The 20,976-nt window shown below is 49.0% G+C and overlaps 2 protein-coding genes across 6 annotated transcripts in view; one reads left to right on the plus strand and one right to left on the minus strand.

The window, feature by feature from the left end:
• The window catches only part of LOC119163926 (isobutyryl-CoA dehydrogenase, mitochondrial), a 109,408-nt gene extending 94,581 nt beyond the window's left edge, over positions 1-14,827 (plus strand). For all 3 annotated transcript variants that reach the window (XM_075872638.1, XM_037415995.2, XM_075872637.1), the window contains one exon: positions 14,247-14,827. The gene's annotated coding sequence lies outside the window, so the exon portion shown is untranslated. The remainder of the gene's footprint in view (positions 1-14,246) is intronic.
• Positions 1-20,976, minus strand: part of LOC119163924 (aldehyde dehydrogenase 1A1) — a 638,180-nt gene that overhangs the window by 550,025 nt on the left and 67,179 nt on the right. The window contains exon 1 of one of the 3 annotated variants that reach the window (XR_012885825.1): positions 1,284-1,390. The exons of 1 other annotated variant lie outside the window; for it this stretch is intronic. Coding sequence is in view for 1 of the 2 variants with exons in the window: in XM_075872624.1 (XP_075728739.1) it covers positions 1,284-1,299 (16 nt within the window). In the remaining variant the exon portion in view is untranslated. Of the gene's footprint in view, positions 1-1,283; positions 1,391-20,976 lie in introns of those variants that run through there. One more of the 3 variants, XM_075872624.1, reaches the window with a different exon arrangement.

The raw sequence follows: 20,976 nt of genomic DNA on the forward strand, positions 1-20,976 counted from the left end.
AATATAAGCAAGGTCATATGTTACAATTGTCCCCAACCAGGCCATCTTTCATCGTAGTGCCCCCGTTCTGAAACCAGTTTCCTGCTACCCAGCCAGCAAACAAGTTTTCCCCTGCCTGGCGTGCCTTCAACCTCCAGGACCACTCGAAAGATCTTTTATGCAGTGCGCTGTGATTCAAGCAGACACTCCACTTATCGGAACTGTAGACGCGTTTCCAGACAGTAGTTCAAGGCACATCATAATATCGATAGACGTCATTTGATCTGCCAACCTGCTACCATGGACCAAACCTCCCATATTTGTTGTAGGTGGTGGTACCGTCATGCCAGCTGGTACATTATGTACTCATATCGCTGTGGGGCCTATTTCGGCAGTACTTGAAGTTCTCGTTCTGGCTAGAAACCCCTTGCCTTCAATCCTCGGAGAGGACTGGTTTGAGGCCACCTGCGCTGAGCTCCTTGTCCGACCACCTCATCCAACAAAAAATTGCCATCCCAGCACAGGTGTTGTTATGCGATGCATGGAGAAGCCGCTGCCAAGAACGCCTAATTCTGTTGCACTGTCCAATAGCTCCACGCCTTTTTTTTTACACAGACGGCGTCTTCTACAGCCTGTTCGCCGTTGCCGCACAAACCCCAGCCCACATGGTTATTTTTCGAACAAAATGAAGGGTTACCTGATGTGATGTCCCATGAACCAAACGCGGCGCAACTTTACTCGAATGATACCTTGTTGAAATTGCCATGGCCCCAGCTACATGATGCCCGCGTAAGGCCCCAGTTACAACAAGAAGACAATGCAGTTTAACGCGTATTGCACAGGCGTGTAGACATTTCTGCTACTGATGACAATGATTTGGGGCTTTACAGAGGTACTGACTACTCATGTGCATTTTCGCCAGATGTATCTATATATTTCGCCTTCACAGATCCAGCAAGGAGGATGATGATGTCATTCAAAGTCAATTTCAAGAGCTTCATGCTAAAGAATCAAGCGCCAATACGGCACGACTGGACCCAAAACATTGCCAGAGAGTTAGCCGACTGCTGCAAGCCAATGACATGAAAACAAAGAAACAAAAGGAAGGCAATGGAAGCATGCACTCAGCCGCACTAAAACCTGTCGATTTTTGGATGAGCCCCAATGGCATTTCAGCTGTAAGATTGAGGCTCTCGGAGATAAGGGACTAGCAGGTGGCGAGCGCAAGGCCAAAAAACAAGCCACTAAGCCAGCTGCTAAGCCAACCCAGAATAAGCGACACAAGCCTAGTCAAGGAAACCTACCTGCTATGCGCTGCATGAAAGCGGAAAAGACATCACAGGAGGCAGCTGCCTTCTACCGTGACAGCAGTGCGGAACAGGCTCAGAAGAAGCATAAATGTCACTGGGCTCTGCACAAGAAAGGAGAGATCAAGGTCAGAGGTGCCCATATTTCTGATGAAGACATCGCCGAAATGGTGCGAGAAGAGGTAGCAGAACAGCGCAAAGTGTGGGATTCATGCACTGAGCAAGTGGAACAAGGTCAGATAGAGCGCCAGCAGAAACTTCGGGACAACGTTAAGGCACGCAGAAAGACAAAGCCACAGACAAAGATGAAGAGTTTTAAGAAGGACCACATTGTTCCAAGATTTTAGGAAGATATTGGTGTTTTGGTTGCTGCTAGACTAAGAAGCATGTAAAAAAAACGAGGTGGGGTGTGATCCCAAAAACTCGTCAACCAATGTGAGACCTCACGTAATCTGGCAGCCTTGTGCTCCATGTTGAGGTAGTGGGGGTGCGGTTTAATTGTGTTGTTCTTAGGCACGCGTGCACTACGACTGCATTGATCCCGTAGCCTCTGTTTATTAAATCCGTTTTCGCCATATCATCGCATTGTCTACGTCGCTGAATCTTCACAAGGAATACGAGGATGCCTCGGAAACGTCCCCAACCGTGCCTCCGCCAGCCAGGCCTACCACGTCGAAACAAACCGCCGCTAACCACACCGTCGTTCTGACACAACCACGCGACCCGGACACCTTTTCCAGAACTGACAACAAAGATGTCGAGGGTTGGCTTCAGCAATACAAACGGGTGAGTGACAACTGAGACCCGACGCTCATGTTGCCCAATGTTCTATTTTACCTTGAGGGCACGGCCAAAGTTTGGTTTGGGAAAAACGGGGAAGAAATCACCAGTTGGGACATTTGCAAACGCAAACTCATCGACCTTTTTCGGCAAATCCATTGGGCGTCGTTGTTCAGCGCAGAAAGAACTCGCGTGCCGACTGCAGTCCTGCGGCGAGTCATACGTGACACACATTCAGGATGTGCTCGCCCTCTGCTGCACGGTTGATGAGAAGATGCCGGAATCAGAAAAGGTCCCGTACATCCTTAAAGAAATTGCGGATGATGCCTTCACTCTCCTTGTGTTCCGCAACTCGTCGACAGTCGATGACGTTATCAGCGAATGTCGGCGCTATGAAAAAGCGAAAAGTCGTCGCATTGCTGCTAATTTTTTACGCCTTCCCAACACAGCGGCGACGTCTACTTTCAAAGATATCCATCCGCCACCTGCTCCAGCTGCAGGCGAGAACCTTGTACGCTTCGTCCGCCACGAAATCGAAGCTGCAGCTCCGGCCCCATGCAAAGCCGTGGCCACGACGATTCCCACTCAATTTCTTTAATACAGACCGTGGTACGCCAGGGGCACGCTAACGTCGGACTCCAGATGCTCTGCCCCGTCAATAGACTACCGTCCACCCTGTCCTCCTGATCTGCCCCGAAACTCGTACGCTCGTCCTCAATACTGGAACCCGGCGGAATAGCGAACTCCCAAGGATAGACCCGTTTGCTTCTGTTGAAGATACGTCGGCACATTTCCCGCCATTGCCATAGTCCCTGGAAATCGCAACCCTGGTCCAACTATTCCAACAATCGGCGTTCTCCCGACTGCCCACCCATGACGACGATGCTGCTGCACCATCGACGCCTCCACAACTGCACCGCTCTCCTTCGCCGTCAAGTCGCCTTCACCCTCAGCGTCTTCGTTCTCCTTCCCCCTCCTCCTCTCGCCGCTCCTCGGGAAAACTAACGGGCGCAGCTCATACCCCTAGTTCACACTGAAGCATCCGCTTTCTACAGCGACCGAAATTCTCCTGCCGCCGAAACGCAGCATCGTTCGCACTGGACGCGCCCCACGCCGCCGAATATGTCATCTACCACAGGGCGAACGTGGCATGCATTCGCTGTCACCCAGTTGTTGTCACGGCTGGCAAATGCTGCTAAGCTATCTGGTGGTTTAGTCTTCAATAACTCTCGTACGCAAAAAGTTAGAAGTAGCAGCACTGCTTACTTTGCTAGCAAGTCACTGTCTTGTAATGCATGAAGAGCAGAAAAAAAAACCGCCGACTTCAACCGCGTTGGTGGGTTTGTTTCGCTTTGCAAGACAATGACAAGTTTGGTCACGCCAACGACAATCTCGGTCACTTCTTTCACGAAATAGGGACATAAAGTAGGCACAGAGTGAGTTAAACTCCCGTTGGTTCAAGCATTTACTAACTGACACCTCGACATGACAAGTGAGTAGGGCTTGGCCACCATTTTTTAAATTCCTTCAATAGCGCTCCTATTGGTCTGCAGCGACTGGTTTTAGCGGGAGACGCCGCAAAAATCGGTCCGAGAGTGATCGGCAGGGAGAGGGCTCTTTCAGCGGGTCTCACCGCCGCAGAATCGGTTTCGGCACAGTTTCGGCGGCCGGAATGCTCAGTGTGAACGCGCCCTTAAAGGTGAGCCTGCCGTGACGACCCAACCAGAAATTCCTCTTCTTAAACTACCTGGACACAGCTACCTCATCGAAGTAGATGTCGACGTCGCACCTGTCATAGCACTAGTCGACATCAGCGCTCACGTGTCAGTTATGAACTTGAACATTTGTGCACGACTACGGAAGGTTCTCACTCCATCTCTGTTTGCTGTACTCCACGTAGCCGATGGTACGACTCCAGTTGTCAGTGGGATGTGTACTGCTCGGGTCACTGTTGCTGGACGCCATACCTCAGTTTTGTTTTATGTATTGGAGCGATGCTCGGGTCACTGTTGCTGGACGCCATGCCTCGGTTTTGTTTTATGTATTGAAGCGATGCCCGCATGAACTCGATCATCTATCCTCCCATTCAGCTCTCATTGACTGTGCTACGGGTTCCGTCCAACTTGCCCTACTATGTGCCGTTGAGCCTAGTGATTCTGAACCGAGCACGCTACGTTCCGCCGATTACGTTCGCATCCCCTCTCTAGCTATTATGTATATTGTGGGGTGACTCGTGCCTGATGATTGTGTCACCCAACCTGCCATCCTCTGCTCGCAAAACGTCACGTTCTTGCACATGGTTATCGGTGTAAAGAACAATGCCTCTTGTAAATTCCGGGCTATGCTCACAAGTTCTGCCCCAGAGTTTCCCCCCTTGTGCCCCTTGCCCCGGCCTGCTGCGACTACATTTCCGCCTTACCTGTGGATAAACCATCACCCACGAGCCCTGATTTGGGTCAAATTACTTTCAAAAGGATGACAAAAATAATCGCATCAGACTTTCCAGCTAAACATGTGCGCGCTTTTCGTACGCTTCTCGTGTCATACCAAGACATATATGATCTTAATGACTGACCACTCGACAAGACAACTATTGTGAAGCATCGGATCAAGACAGACGATACCACCTCGACACACTGGCAACCCTATCGTGTTTCTTCGACTGAGCGTCAAATCATACAAGAAGAAGTCGACAGAATGCTTGCCCGGGACATCATAGAACTTTCTTCAAGCCTTTCGGCTTCCCCTGTCGTGCTTGTTAGAAAGAAGGACAACATCTGGCACTTTTATGTCGATTACTGAAACCTCAACAAAGTAACAAAAAATACGTGTACCCCGTACCACTTATAGATGACGCCCTCGACTGTCTAAGTGGTGCGAAATAGTTCTCTTCGATAGATGTTCGTTCGGGGTACTGGCAGATTGCGGTTGATGACATGGACAGTGAAAAGACCACATTTATTACATCTCACGGCTTTTACCACTTTAAAATGATGTCATTCACGTTATACAACGCCCCAGCTACGTTCTAACGAATGATGGACTCTCTACTACACTCGATGAGCTCGATGAAGTGTCGCTTCGGCCGTAAGCAGCTTAGTGTCCTAGGAGATCTTGTTGATTCTTCAGGTGTTCGTCTGGATCCCGACAATCCGCGCAGTCAAGAATTTTCCTGTGCCGACCTGTGTAAATGACGTTCGAAGCTTTGTACGTCTCTGCTCTTTTGAAGATTTGTGCGCAATTTCACCGACATTGCACGCCCTCTAACGGACCAACCGAAGAAAAATGTGGTTCTTGTCTGGGGTTCCGAACAAGCCAGTGCATTTGCTAAACTGACCATGCGCCTCACGTCGCCACCGACTTTTGGCCACTTCGAAATATCTGCCCCAACAGAAGTGCGAACCGGCGCCAGCAGCCTTGGCATTGGCACTGTTTTGGCACAGCAACAGCATAGTAGTGAGCGCGTCATTGCATACTCTAGCGGTCCATCACCGAACGCGAGTGTCTTGCGCTCATTTGGGCCGTGGGCAAATTTTCCTATATTTGTATAGACCATCATTCACCGTTATCACGGACCACCACGCCTTATAGTGGCTGTCATTGTTGAAAGACCCTACCGGACGGCTAGGATGGTGGGCCTTGTGGCTACAAGAGTACTCATTCACCGTCGTCTATAAAACGGGCCGCCAACAAGAGGACGCCGATTGCTTGTTCCGTCACCCAGTAGATCCACCAGATCTTCCTGAGAGCGGCGAGTCCACGTGCGTCCTCGCGCTTTCTGCATTAGCAAACATCGTAGATGAGCGACGACATGATCTTTACTTAAGAGAGATCATCAACCTATTGAGTGACTCCACTACACCTTCATCGCTTCGTATGTTTGTGCTCCATGATGGTGTTTTATACCGTTAAAACATGCATCCTGACGGTCCTGACTTGCTGCTGGTCATACCTGCACATATGCGTCAGACTGTTATCACGCAGTTGCATGACATTCTTACTGCTGGTCACCTGGGCATCTCAAGTACTTACAGTCATATTCGACGCCGCTTCTTCTTGCCTGGTATTTACCGCTCTGCTCGTCGTTACGTAGCTTCGTGCAAATAGGGAGTTTTAGAATAGCACACCACGAGCCCTTGCGGTGCGGTTGCTGCCACTACGCATGCATCTTAACGCGAGTCGGCGTTCGCTTTCACGGCCTGCATGCAGAAAATCCGAAATCGCGTGCAAAGACTGCGGCCCGCATGTGGCCCACAAACGCTGGTTTCGAGGCTACGATGTCGCCGCGATCGTGAGTTGCGGTTTGCAGCAGGGCAAACGCTATTCTAAAACTCATATGGTGCCCGCTACGCCCGCAGCACTTGCAAACGGTATTCTAAAACTCCCTTATAGTGTTAGCAATGGAAAACACCAGCCACCCTTCAAGCAGGACGCCTACAACCCATAAAAATACCATCACAACCATTTTGCAGAGTTCGTCTTGACCTCCTCAGCCCTTTTCCTCTATCCATCAGAGGAAACAAGTGGATAACTGTTGCTACCGACTACACGACTCGGTATTCAATCACACGAGCTATCGTTACATGCTGTGCAACCGACGTCTCTGACTTTCACCTCGAGGACGTCATACTTCGCCATGGTGCTCCTCGACAGCTCATTACAGACCGGGGTAGATACTTTCTATCAAAGGTAGTCAAGACATTTAGCACGCTCGCTCTACAAAACACAAGTTCAACACTTCGTATCACCCGCAGACCAATGGCCTAACGGAGCGGTTCAACAGAACGCTTACGGACATACTCGCCATGTATGTTTCGCCAGATTACCATGACAGGGACGAAGCTTTGGCGTTCATAACATTTGCTTACACTATGCCTCGCCATGACTCTACAGGTTTCTGTTTATTTTTTCCCTTGTTCGGACGAGAACCCACGCTGCCTTTCGACGCGCTCCTTTTGCCCGTTCTTGATACATCAGAATACGCTCGCGATGCCATCGCTAGAGCTGAGAAGGCACGCAAAGTTGCCCCCTTTCAGCTTAACCCTTCGCAAGAAAAGCAACGGCGAATCTACGACGTTCGCCACCTGGATGTCCACTTCAATCCTGGTTACATGGTCCTTCTTTGTACACGGTCACGGCAAGTTGGTCCTTGCAAGAAGTAGACTTCTCCATACTCCTGTCCACACTGAGCTTTGCGCCAAGTCACCGACGTCACGTACGAAGTCGAACCTCTGGAGACCAGCACAGCGCGATCATCGGACATTGTTCACATCACACTACTAAAGCCATTCCACTCGGACTAGTCGAGCACCGGGTCGGTGCCTTTGCCACCGGGGGTGATGCTAAGAAGTGCTGTCGGAGATGAAGAGGATGACAAGAAAGAGGAAGACAACGCCTGCTGATATTCGCGTGGACTTGGCCCTGACTTGTACGTCCGTCGTTAGGTGTTTAGACATGCCTTGTAAATATACTCTACGATGCCTTTTCACCCTGTAACAATATTTCCGCGATTCTTTTCCAGACAACAAGCCTGCCTAAGCCCAGTTTGCGAACGAATTCCAAGCACCAGCGGGGCTTGGTGATAGAATACTGGGCTGGCATGCAGAGCACTCTGGTTCGAATCCCAATGTGTATTTAGGTGTTTTTTTTTATTTACTGAGTTTCTGTCTTCTTATTTCGTACGATAGTGGTTACGAACATCAAAGGCGGCGACGGACAACTACGGCGCCGCACGCGACACGTGCTGTCATCTCATAACGACTTTTGCCGTAAAAAGCGCTATTTGGACTGTCAGTTACTGAATACCCTACTTTGCTTACCACAAAACTAAGAGGCACAAAATTTCCGAGAAAGTGATTCCATAAGCGCTAAAGAAAGATTCCTCAAGAAACTAAATATTTGGGCTGCTTCAAGCTTACGCGTTTGCCTACGTTTCTGTTACTGCGGAGTCCAATTTGGCTGTTTGAGATTTGCACCATCTTGTAGCCCTGGCGGCAATCGGCGGGTCCGTGAGCCAAGGTCGTTTCCCGCGGGCCCCTCGTGGTGAGAACATCGATGATGCACATTGGCGTTGCCTTCTCCTCGTTACGTTGATTGAGTGTACTGGAATATTGTGTAATATTGTCGCTAGGTGAAAATAACAAAATACAGGACGACGGTGCGACCAGAAAAAACGAAGTCTGTATTAACAGAACAAAAGAGCAGCCACTTCGACTCCTTCTTCGGAAGAACCGTCTGTGCTGTCCAAGCTCATCACTTCATCGTCCTCTGTCTTCTTGCCCGGCCTTTAGCCGCGACATTAGCCTCCCATTCAAGAAAGCATCGTCCCAATGCTTTATAATCAAAGCGGTTTGTACTCGTTGGAAACGCATGAGTTCATTCTGAGAAATAAGGCTTCATGCGTACCACGTGCACAACTTCTGGAGTATACCTTCGACGCCTTGAAGAGTGCGCAGTATCAGGAACAACCCCATAATTAATGTCACTGAGACGTCGCAGAACTTTATAGGGACCGAAGTACCGTCTTAACAGTTTTTCTGAGAGGCCACAGCGCTGAATAGGTGTCCATATCCAAACTTTCTCTCCTGGCTCGTAGGAGACTGGTCGGTGACGAAGGTTGTACCGTCTTGAATCGTAGTCCTGCTGGCGACTAATACGTAGGCGTGCAAGTTGTCGGGCTTCTTCGGCCAGCTGAGTGATATAATCAGCATCCGTTTCAGCGTCTTCGCACTCGTGCGGCAGCATAGCATCCAGAATAGTGGTGACTTCACGACCATGAAGAAGGCGGAATGGCGTTATTCTTATTGTTTCTTGATAACCCGTGTTATAGGCGAACGCGCACATACGGCAAGATCACATCCCAGTTTTTATGCTCCACATCGACGTACATGCAGAGCATATCCGCTAGTGTCTTGTTGAGACGCTCCGTAAGACCATTCGCTTGCGGATGATACGCCGTTGTTCGCCGGTGGGATGTGCCACTAAGTCTTAAAATTGTCTGTAATAGTTCGGCTGCGAATGCAGTTCCCCTGTCAGTTATTACCACTGATGGAGCACCATGCCTCAGCACCACATTCTCTATGAAAAATCGGGCTGCTTCACTTGCCGTGCCCCTCTCCAAAGCCTTGGTTTCGGCGTAACGAGTGAGGTAGTCGGTGGCTACTATAATCCATCTGCGACCTGCTGATGAGGTTGGAAATGGGCCCAAAAGATCCATTCCGACTTGAGCGAATGGAGTAACAGGCATGTCCATAGGATGGAGGAGGCCTGCTGGTTTGACGGGTGGAACTTTTCTGTGCTGGAAATCAAGGCACGTCTGAACATAGTGTTGAACGGTCGCCATCAGTCTTGGCCAGTAGTATTTCTGCCTCTGCACAACGTACGCGTGTAGCCCAGGTGGCCGGATGTTGGTTCATCGTGGCATGCCTGTAATACTTCACTCCTTAGAGATGTTGGGACGATGAGTAAGTAGTCATTTCCGTGTGGCGTGAAGTTCATCTTATACAGGACGTCGTTGCGCAAGCAAAATGACGAAAGCCCTCTCGCAAACAGTCTAGGTACAGCTGAAGTGCGACCCTCTAAAAAACGTATTATGGGTTCTAGTTCGGGGTCGTCCCGTTGCAGCTGTGCGACAGTTGCCGTGTTTACAACTCCAACAAAGGCTGCATCGTCATCTTCTGCCGTCGCAGGTTCGTATGGCGCACGAGAAAGGCAATCAGCGTCTGAATGTCACTTCCCCGATCTGTAGACCACCGTCATGTCAAATTCTTGAAGCTTCAAGCTCCAGCGCGCCAACCGTCCTAAAGGGTCTCTTAAATTCGTCAGCCAGCAGAGGGAGTGATGGTCGCTGACAACATTAAAAGGACGACCATACAGGTATGGGCGGAATTTTATAACCGCCCACACCACCGCGAGGCACTCTTTTTTCGTAGTGGAATAATTTTCTTCCGCGCGTGAAAGAGTTCTGCTCGCGTAAGCAATTACTCGTTCGGCGCCATCCTGCCACTGCACGAGTGCAGCTCCTAAGCCGACATTGCTAGCGTCGGTGTGCACTGTTGTCGGTGCGTCATCATCAAAGTGTGTGAGGACTGGTGGCTTTTGAAGGCGTTGCCGCAGTTCGTCGAATGATTTTTGCTGCTCTTCATTCGATACGAATGCGACGTCTTCTCTGGTAAGGCGGGTCAACGACGAGGCAATGCGCGAGAAGTTCTCAATGAAGCGTCGGTAGTAATCACACAGTCCTAAAAACCGTCTGACCGCCTTTTTGTCAGTTGGCGCTGGAAAATTCGTAATGGATGCTATTTTTTCAGGGTCAGGCCGCACACCTTCACTACTGACAAGATTCCCCAGGAACAGAAGCTCTTCGAAGCCGAAATGGCATTTTTCCGGCTTAAGTGTTAGTCCAACGGAACGGATAGCTTGAAATACTGAGTGCAGTCGCCTGACATGTTCGTCGAATGTGGTAGAAAATACGATGACGTCATCTAAATACACTAAGCACGTCTGCCACTTGAGGCCTGATAGTACGGTGTCCATTAGCCGCTGAAACGTTGCCGGTGCTGAGCACAAGCCAAATGAAAGTACCTTAAATTCAAAAAGGCCATCAGGTGTCACGAAAGCTGTTTTCTCCCGGTCTCTTTCATCGACTTCTATCTGCCAATACCCACTCCTTAGATCCATCGACGAGAAATAACGCGCGTGCCGTAGTCGATCGAGTGAATCGTCGATACGTGGAAGTGGGTAAACATCTTTTTTTGTCACCTGATTCAGCTTGCGGTAATCCACGCAGAAACGTAAGGTGCCGTCTTTTTTCTTCACGAATACAACCGGCGAAGCCCAAGGGCTTTTCGACGGCTGAATAACGTCGTCTTCAAGCATCTGTCGCACCTGCTTTTCGATGGCTTCACGTTCTCGCGGAGCTACCCGGTACGGGTTTTGCCTGATGGGTCTGGTCATGTCGTCCGTTATAATTCGATATTTCGTCAGCGGCGTTTGACGGACCCTGGAAATCGAAGAGAAACAATCTTCAAACTTGTTAATAAGCTGCATGATACTTTGCTTCTGCGCCGGCAGCAAACTTGGGCCAATATCAACAGATAGAGGTGCAGGGGTGAGATCAGTTGAATTATCTTTTTCCAGAGTTAGGCAGTCTGTCATCTCGGCGAGCTCTTCCACGTACGCGACTGCCATGCCCCTCGTTAGATGTCGGCGTTCAGAGCTGAAGTTCGTAATAAGGACGTGCGTGTGTCCGCATTTTATGCTTACGACGCCTCTTGCGATAGATAAACCATGGCTGAATAGCAGTGTTGGAATTTGCTCGGCGATGTTTTCAGAATCGCTCGACGTGTCACATGTCACAGCCACGAGTGCACTCGACCGCGGTGGTATGGTGACGTCGTCTTCGAAGACACGCAAAGGCTGACGTCGCTGGTCTGTACAGGGCACATCCGAAACTTGGTCTGGGGCCGTCCAAAACGTAACCGATCTCTCAGGAATGTTGATAATGGCACCGTATTCACGCAAGAAGTCCATGCCCAAGATCAGGTCTTTGCAGCAGTCCGGTAAAATTACGAAAGTAGCGACGAAATCTGAACTGCCGATATTAATTCGAGCTGTACATTTGCCCGTCGGCGTCACCAATTGACCCCCTGCGGTTCTAATGTTTGGGCCCGTCCATATTGTTCGTACTTTCTTTAGGCAGTCGGCGAGTTTACGGCTGATAATAAAGAAGTCCGCACCAGTATCTACCAGTGCTGTTATTGGGCGTCCGTCTATACAAATGTCTAGATTGGCGCTTACGATTTCCGTTAATGTCGGTGACGTCGTATCGTCCTTGGTATCGTGCGTCGTACGAACCGTGGTATCATTCGTCGTATCACGTCGTAGAGAAGATGTTGGCGGTGTGATAGCATCTCGACGGGCGGCAACCTTCCCCCCAAAGGTCGCAGCTGTTAGTTTCCTTGACGAGGGCTAGGAGATCTGCCCCGGACCACCTCGGAGTAACTGCGCTGCGGCGGCGAGTTCGGTGCAGGTGAAGGAGAGCGGGGTCGACGATACGGCACTTCGGGTTGCTGTGCTTGCGCGCCTGCACTGCTGTCACGGCGGTTATCGAAATAGGCACGAGGGGAGGTTTGTAGAAAGTTATGATTTCTACGGTCACAGTACGGGCAATTGCGGAAAATATGGCCGGCTCCTCCGCAATGAAAGCAAAGTGGTCGACGGTCAACGGTGCGCCACAAGTCCGTCTTACGGATGAATGGTCGACTGGTGGGCATACCTTGCGACCAAGATGCAGATGTCGGCGGAGTGTACATTGGCGTCGTTTGCATAGGCACGTTGAACTGTGGATACGGCTACGGCGGATTGGGAGCTGGGGCCCACGGCTCGTTGTAAGGCCCTTGGCTTCCGTCACGATAAGCCAGTGGTGACGAGTTGTAGGACACTGGAGTGTGTCGATGGACAGCTGATGCGTAGCTCACAGACCGCTGGTCTGAGGGCGATTCGGGCAACGAAAATGCCTGGCGGAGTTCTTGCCGCACAACTTCTGCAACGCAAGCCATGGTATTTTCTTGCGGAGTCACAAGGAGGTTTCGGATCTCCTCTTGAACGACCTCACGAATGAGTTCGCGCAGAGAACACTCATTACCGGCACTCAAAGCAGAGAGACTGGGAGATGTTTTGATTGGTTGGTCATGGTATCGGCGCCGTTGCTGCAGTGCTCGCTCGATTGTTGTAGCCTCTTTGACAAATTCGGCTACGCTTGTTGGTGGGTTGCGTAGGAGACCGGCAAACAGCTCTTCCATGACGCCCCTCATCAAATGTCGTAGTTTTTTACCTTCAAGCATCTCGGGGTCGGCCCGCTGAAATAGGCGGGTCATGTCTTCCGCAAACATGGCGACGCTCTCGTTTGGTTTCTGTATGCGTGCCTCGATGAGTTGCAAAGCAGAATCACGGCGGTCGGTGTTTGCGAATGTCCCGAGAATTTGCTGCCGAAATTCCTCTCACGAAGACAGCGTTGACTCGTGGTTCTCGTACCACGTACGAGCGCTGTCTGCCAAAGCAAAGTAGACCCGCGATAGCTTTTGCTCAGTGGACCAGCGGTTGGCTTTGGCAACTCGCTCATACTGGGCTAACCAGTCCTCGACGTCTTCATAAACCTCACCGTGGAAGGTCTCAGGAATTAGAGGCTAATCAACAGTAAGCTGTGAAGGCCCTCCGGTAGCCATTTCTCCCGGTACGGTGTGTTGCTGGAGAAGTTCGAGCGGGATCGCCTCGGGACTAAGGCCTCGCTGTCGGCGACTGTAGCGGTGGACAGGAGTATCCACTGCAGGAACGGATTGCGGTGGTGGACTCGATGTGCTAGGGCGCGGAGGTGTCCCAAGCATCAGTTGGAGAAGTCCAGCACCTCCACCAATGTCGTTAGGTGAAAATAACAGAATACAGGACGACGGTGCGACTAGAAAAACCGAGGTCTGTATTAACAGAACAAAAGAGCAGCCGCTTCGACTTCTTCCTCGGAGGAACCGTGGGTGCTGTCCACGCTCATCACTTCATCGTCCTCTGTCTTCTTGCCCGGCCTTTAGCCGTGACAATATTGTTTTAGCGTGTCGCTTGTGACGTGTTTGATTCGGCTGGTGATATCATTGTTTGTAAAATTAGGTTGAATAAATGTGCACGGTGTTTAGTTTGCCCGGCCGCGCCTGTGCTCTATCGTTCTGAGGGTGCCTAATTCGCTATTCTACAACTTAGCGTTGTCGAATGTGATGCTCAGTCCATTTCCTAAAAACGGATTACATGCCCCTCGGTCTTTTCTTATTGGCCATAGACACTGTCATTGCTGTACAGAGTTGCTGCCCAGAAATTCACACTTGTTCACAGTTTCTGAAAATATTTAGAAATATCTTGGGGAACGAAAGCGGTTCGCAGCGCAAATGAAGTGCAGTGCACACGGGCCGTGGGAGGAGGGCGCAAACGACCTTTTCCAAAATGCATGCTGTAAATGCATACACACACACACACATGTATTGCCTAGCCAGTTCAGTATAGGATCAAGCCATTGGCCTTAGAATACATCAAAAGCGTCATGTTAACAGGGACGAACGGGCTGTGGCCGGCTCTTTTTACAGTATCGTTCCAGGGTTTCGTTCCAACTTAAGCATTTGTGTTTTCTTTCCTTTTCAGTTTATTTCAGTGCCAACACTGTGCCGAGGTCATGAAGCTGTGACCGACCTAGCACTCCGCCTTCTTTTGTGGATGCCGTTCATCGTGTGTATAATATGCGCCAAGAAATTGCACCTGCACACGAGAAACCTTGGCTGAAAACGTGTCTTTGAAAGCTCCAGGACGATAACGCAAAAGTTGATCATTTTTTTTAACGCGCATCATCGGTAATTTTCTGAAGCTCTTGATGTACCGCCCGCGCCCAGCCCAAAGGCGGAACAGCGTTTTGTGCCTCAAGGTTCTCGCCATGCTGTTGCGTAGGGTGAACACGGGGTGAGGGTGAGGAATTCAACTGAATAAGGAACCACGTGAAGCAAATAGACGCTATTCAACGCACCTGTTTGCGTCGTCTGAGCTGCTTGCGAATTTCTTGTACGAAGCTGAGTGAGATTGTAAATAAAGCTGTGTACGTGGGTGAGCTGTACAAACCTTTGTATTAAAACAAAAATGACCATTCTTCGGCTGTCACGCAAAAGTGCCGTACACTGAGCTGTACATACTACCGGTTAATAAACCAATTTGTATTGAGCGCTCGTCCCGTATTCTTGTCTCTCCTGTCTTGTCTCATGTGATCTGCTTTTAGTTTAAGACCAACTTGCCCAGATGCAAAGAATTCTATGAGAAAGTCGAGCTGTCAAAGGGTTCTAACACAGGAGCATACAAAATAAGCGTCATATGTGTGGGTGTAGTACATACGAATGAAGAAGTGAAAATTTAAGGGCTTATTTGCACGTTAAATACATTATAAGTGAGACCTGAGAATGCCAAAGAAAGTATAAAGAATGTTGTTAGTAATAAGTATAACCTGTGGGTATGTCTACGAAAACACAACATACACATATAAACTGCGAAAATTCCGCGGGTTGGAAGGTTCGAACGCGTCATCTGACCACATCGCTGCACAGAATCACGTCATATAAATCGCAAAGTTTTATCTATGATGCTGGCTTATCTCTGGCAGCGGCAATGTCCTATAGAACTAATTGATGTCTTTAGAAATGTTAAAAATTATCTGTGGTAAAAAATTTACGGAGCCCTCCACCACGACGTCCCTCATAATAACACCATGGTCTTGGGACGTGACACATCAAATATCATTATCAGAAATAGTAGTTTGTAACCCAACAGTATTATAGGACCAATGTCTTCAGTGCCGTAAGCAGAAATATTTTCGGAGGGGCGGGCTGCAACCCCCAAGCTCTTCCGGTAGCTGATGTGGTGACCACCAACAAATCAAGCGAAAATTAAGACTCGGCAGTTTCCAGCGGGTTCTCCCCTGAACTATTCAACTCCCTCGACAGGTTGGGAGGGGGACAACGAGGAAATACGATAATAAGGTCAGTTGGAATTCACGCTGTCCGCTTGCCTTTATTTACCGCACGTACACGCTTCAGGAGGATGCTACAAGCATGCGTAATGAACAAACGTGAGGCACATTGGCTCTGTCAATTTTCGACTGGAGCCACGAACCTTTCTACCGGACCCCAGAAATTTTGTGGCTTTTGGACCCAGCAAGTCACCCAGACTATGGAGACATCTAATTAATCAAGGTGGGCCTATATTTTAACAAATATGAGCGACTTCGCCATCTCTCCTCACGGCGACTAAGCCGAGTCTCATGGCTCAGCTGGCGTCCAGCAGCGGGGAAGTGGACGCTCATGCCAAAATGGACGCTTGTTTAACTCAACGCGGCTACGACTCAGAGAAAATTACATGGTCGACCATTTCGCAGGTCGGCTGGGAATCATGATTTGGCAACAACGAAGCCCATCCCCATAGAAAATCTGTTTAGTCTTGCGGAGAGGCGCTCTCAGCGACAAAATGCCAATATTATGGTGAGCCGCCCAGGCCACTTTCGGCAAGCAGCCATCCAGGCCACCCGCTCCTAGCTCGCGCAAGAAAACGGGGCATGCCAAGCCAGCGTGGAAGCCGAAGCCCCTTCAGAAATGCCACCCGGGCGACAGTATAGTTGTCCTAAAGCTCCAGACTACCCTGGCGCTCGAAGCCACTTTCATACCTAGTGAGTTCGGCTTGTCCTTACGCACTTACCTTGATGCGTGGCAGACCTCAGCTTTGTGCCCTCCCGTGAGCAGAACCTTCTTGTCACAAGTACCCTCTACGTGGCTGACTGCCTTTTTGGAAACTGCGTCATCATCGGGCATTTCTGCGGAAATGTCCGAATAAAAATAAATAAAAAAAAATAAAAAAAAACGGCACTAAAAGACGTGGCCCTCCATGTCCATCTCAAACAATATGACGAGGATGTCGGATATGGCGTCGTCTCCGTAGATAATATTGATACCGATGAAACCCTTAATAATAGCATTTAATGGAAGCAGGGTACTCTCCTCGGCATTCGTAAGTTTAGTAAGTCCAACAAAACCCGACTCATCTTCGCCGGCAAGGTCAAGTTACGGCCTGTCCTTTACAACTCGGAGATCACTGTCTGGCCCTACCTTCGGACCATCCCGGCTGGCGGCGCGTATAGCACCATGGGACCCAGGGCGGACACATTCCCCAATCCAAAGCAAGATAGCTGTGGCCTGTGTAGACAACAGGCGCCATTTGTCTAGGGGGTGCGGGCCCCTCACGAGCGTAACGCGAAAGTTTGTGGTGGTGGCCACGCTACGACCTTAGAGGAGCTGTGTGGAGAAATACCGCACTGTCGCCAAATTGGCCATTTCAAAGGACGGAAAGACCAACCCGGCGTGGAAGTCACTGCCATGTCAGCTGGCACACAGCTTTGGCAGCGGTGATGACTCATCACAACACAGTGATCATAACTCGACGCCTGTGCCAGCCCCCAGAAACGGGATGGGTGGATGGATGCTATAAGCATCCCCTTTATTTCACAGAATCTGAACTGGTCTTCTCGCGTTAGTAAAGTAGCTAACAATGCTACGAGAGCTCTTGGTTACGTTCGTCGTAACATACATCTTGCTCCTTCTTCAGTCAAATTTATTAGCCTACAAAACCTTATTCGCCCAAAACTAGAATATGCATCCGTCATTTGGGACCCACCACAATGTAAAATGAATCCATTGAACTAGTTCAAAACCGCGCAGTTAGGTTCATCTATTCAGATTATTCATATCATACCAGTGCCACTACCCTTAGAAGAAATGCAGGTTTACCTAACCTAAACCTACGCCGCAAAATTTTTAGACTGTCCTTGTATCAAAATCTATCGTGCGTTTCATTATAACTCCCCCATTCAACCAGCCTATTGTACTTCAGCCCGCACACAAGGCCTTCTAGTTACCTCCTGCTTGCATCACAGTCTACCATCGTTCCATTTTTGCTCAGACAGCCTGGGGCTGGAACTAACTTCCCTCAAGTGTCATCGACCATTCCATCAGAGATCAATTAAGGAATGTCTTAGAATCACTGTTTTATTAACTCTATATTGTTTGCCTATTCCCTCATGTAGAGCCCTAGCAGAGGGCATTTGAGGTATAACAAAATGAAGAAATGATTTGAATACTTACTAACGGGGCAGTGCGCCACCAGGCTGACAAAAAAATGATTTTTTTAATATTGACCTAATGCCTTTTATACTTCGATTCAATCGATTTTATCCTATAACAAAGAAACAATATAAATTTATGTTCCCTTTCTCTGCCTCTTCAGGCAGGATCACGTCATTTTCCCACTATTTCTGTCTTTTATCTCTACTTTTCTGCCACCAATACTCTAACCGTCTCTTACTTGCTTCTATCGCGAACGTGTCCAGCTTTCCATGTCTGTCCCTAATACCCAAAGCCTCCTGTAGGCTTGTACCCACACGTATACCTGGGGTGCATCACCACTACCACCCCCACACGGCTCCCAAGGGAACCAGAGCTGCTCCCAGCTGCAGCAACTCTGGAAGCAAGGCGCGGGTGACGTCTGGGCAACCATCGTCAAAAATGGCAGAAACGTGAGTGGCACGAGTAAGGCTGCCTCCTCGTTCCCGTCTCCTCCATCATCCCTTTCCCGCTGAACGGATGACGCTTAGCTCCACAATCTAGTGGCATTTTTCTAGGCACAAAACGAGATGCTCCTAGCCAAAATTGAAGCCCTTGAAAAGCAATCCATTCGCACCTCCCCAACTTGCCCCACACGCGGAATCGATGAAGAGTGCAGCGGTGCCCCGGAGACTCTAGAATCTTTCATTGCTGCTCTTTTAGGCTCACCTCAAAACCAAATATGCCACCATGGTGAACACATTGGCTGCACAAGTCATATCTCAAATTACTAATCAATTAAATGCTCATATTAACGCTCAAGTAGCGAAGACCCCAACATGCTTGCTCGCACTGCGCGCAACGGTAGCCTCAAGGAGTTATCTGGCCACCCAAGCAAGTTTTCTCATCGCGAGATCCTTCTCAACTACGATAGTGGCTCCTTCTCTGGTACAGAAATATAGACCCAAGGAGCTGGCGCCGAAGCTACGGCTCTCTCAAATGTAATTCCTTATACAGATAATAGCAGGACACCCTCCGCGTAGGCAATCTCCCAGGTCTAAATTGACTTCTCTCATCATAGCACAATGGATAGGTAGGTAGGTAATCAACTTCATTGATTCACGATAGAATCATTTGAGGGAGGTGGCAGGGGGAGAGGACGCAGAATGACGACGGACCCTCGGGTCACTTTAGGTGGTCGGACACTGCTGCGCTTCAGCGACCCTTCTGGCCCAGCTCATTGTGCGGAGCTGTAACCCCGGTGGAACTGTCGGGGACTTTGGTCTCGTACTAAGCGGGCAAACCTCCAGATGAACATTTCAATCTTTACTCAAACGCTGGCCGAGGTGGCACTTCAGGAGCCAGGAAAGGGCACCACCTTGCATAATTATACATCGTTCCAAGTACAGTTACTGTATATGCTAACTTTAGGTAGCAGAGTTGCACCAATGTTTTCCAGGCGCCGCTCGCTCCGCCTACAGGAGTTCAGCGATGAATGGATGGATTGATATGGCTGTACCCTTTAGATCGGGCGGTGGCTAACACCACCAAGCCGTAATACTTAGTGAACCAAAACTATATTTATTTCTTCCTTTAAATAGTCAGGTTGAGGACTGGTACTTTGCAGTGAAGGGTTTAATTTTCACTCGTACCTTGACTTTAGCCACCAATCAGATAACCTCCTTTTAGTTAATTCTACCCGCTTAAAGTCTATTTTGCCCTCCCTGTCCCTAAACCCAACACCTCCTAAAATTCTTCAGGCCTGCACCTCACCTGACATGACGTCAGCTACGTCATCACTCGCCGTCCGACCGGTCCTGCGGGAGCGCGCCGCTTCTGGCACTCCTCTCGCAGTGAACCAGTTGTATCTCAGCAATATTGTTTTCTCTCGCATTTGAATGTCTTCAAAGGGTATTGTTAATTATAAGAAACTTGTCAAACATAGAAACTTCCTGTAGTAAGAGTTAGTTTATCAAACATGTACACACGAAACAGGGGCACGAAGCAATGATCAAAAACACAAATAAATGAACATACTAATGAAAATTACAAATAATACATGAGCACTTTATTTTGGAGCAACAGTTTTCAATTTCCGTGCTTTTGCGACAGCTTTGGCATCAGCTTTAACAATAGCGGCTGCGTCATTCCTCTCTTTGTAATAATTATTTAGCAGAACATTTGTTGCACATTTTATCAACATATTTATCACCAAATCAGGTTCGTGCCCATTCGCACAAGTCACCAGTTCCTCAAATGCTGGCAAGCTCTCCTTCACATGCTGTTGAACAATATATCTGTGATTTCGCGCCTGCAGAAAGCACGCGGCATTTTTTTCATTCTGCAGCAACATTGCAACAACTTGAGTGTGCATCACTACTGTCACAGCACACGCGTTTGGAAATTTCAAGCCACCTCGATTGAGATTTGCTATTAAAGAATTAGCATCACCATCGCACTCAGCATCGCAACTGTCAGCAACAAGGTTCTCTTGACAGTAGTTGCACTTCCAACGTTTTTACCACAGAGTTAGTGCAAAAGCCTCCAACATAAGCAAAAACAGCGACGCGTGTGCTCAAGCTGTCAAGGTCTTCAGGTTTGACAGTAACTCTGAAGTCTTGTTGATTTGTGGCTGTTGCCAATGGAAGAGCCTCATCAATGAAATCGCCACTGCTCATAATAGGAAGAGTATTTTGTAGGTGAATCCTGCCTTCACTCTCGTACAGCTGCCTAATGCTAATGTGGTAATGACCACCAGCCATTTGCCTGTACTGGCCAAATCGGCTTTCGAGGCCGTCTTCTGCAGCTTGCCGAGCAGGACATATTTATAACGAAGCTCGACAAGGCATGACTTGGTGAATTCAAGTATTGCATAGGTGGAATGACTTAGAGCAGATTGAGTTTCTCGCGTGAGAATGCCGTTGTCGTGTTTGTAGGATTCCTACACATCAAACCAAGTGACAAATGCATCGAGAAACTCCAGCTTAGGGTCACCATTCAGGCACGAAACTGGCTCTTTATAAACATCTCTGTGGTGATGGCCTTTGTGAGGTGTTTTAACGTTTACAAAATTCCACCAGCGGAGAACTATACTGATAAAATTGGCAGTTTCTTTGCTTTGGCATGCCATAAAGCATGAAAGTTCCAGTGGTGGTCCAGTGCCTCAGCAACGAAAGCATTGAATATTTGAAGTAATAGCTTTACATTCTGCCTTTCTAAGTTGCTAGGATTTAGCGCCTTTGACG

Source organism: Rhipicephalus microplus, chromosome 8 (assembly GCF_043290135.1).
Source record: "Rhipicephalus microplus isolate Deutch F79 chromosome 8, USDA_Rmic, whole genome shotgun sequence".
Classification (NCBI taxonomy): Eukaryota; Metazoa; Arthropoda; class Arachnida; order Ixodida; family Ixodidae; genus Rhipicephalus; species Rhipicephalus microplus.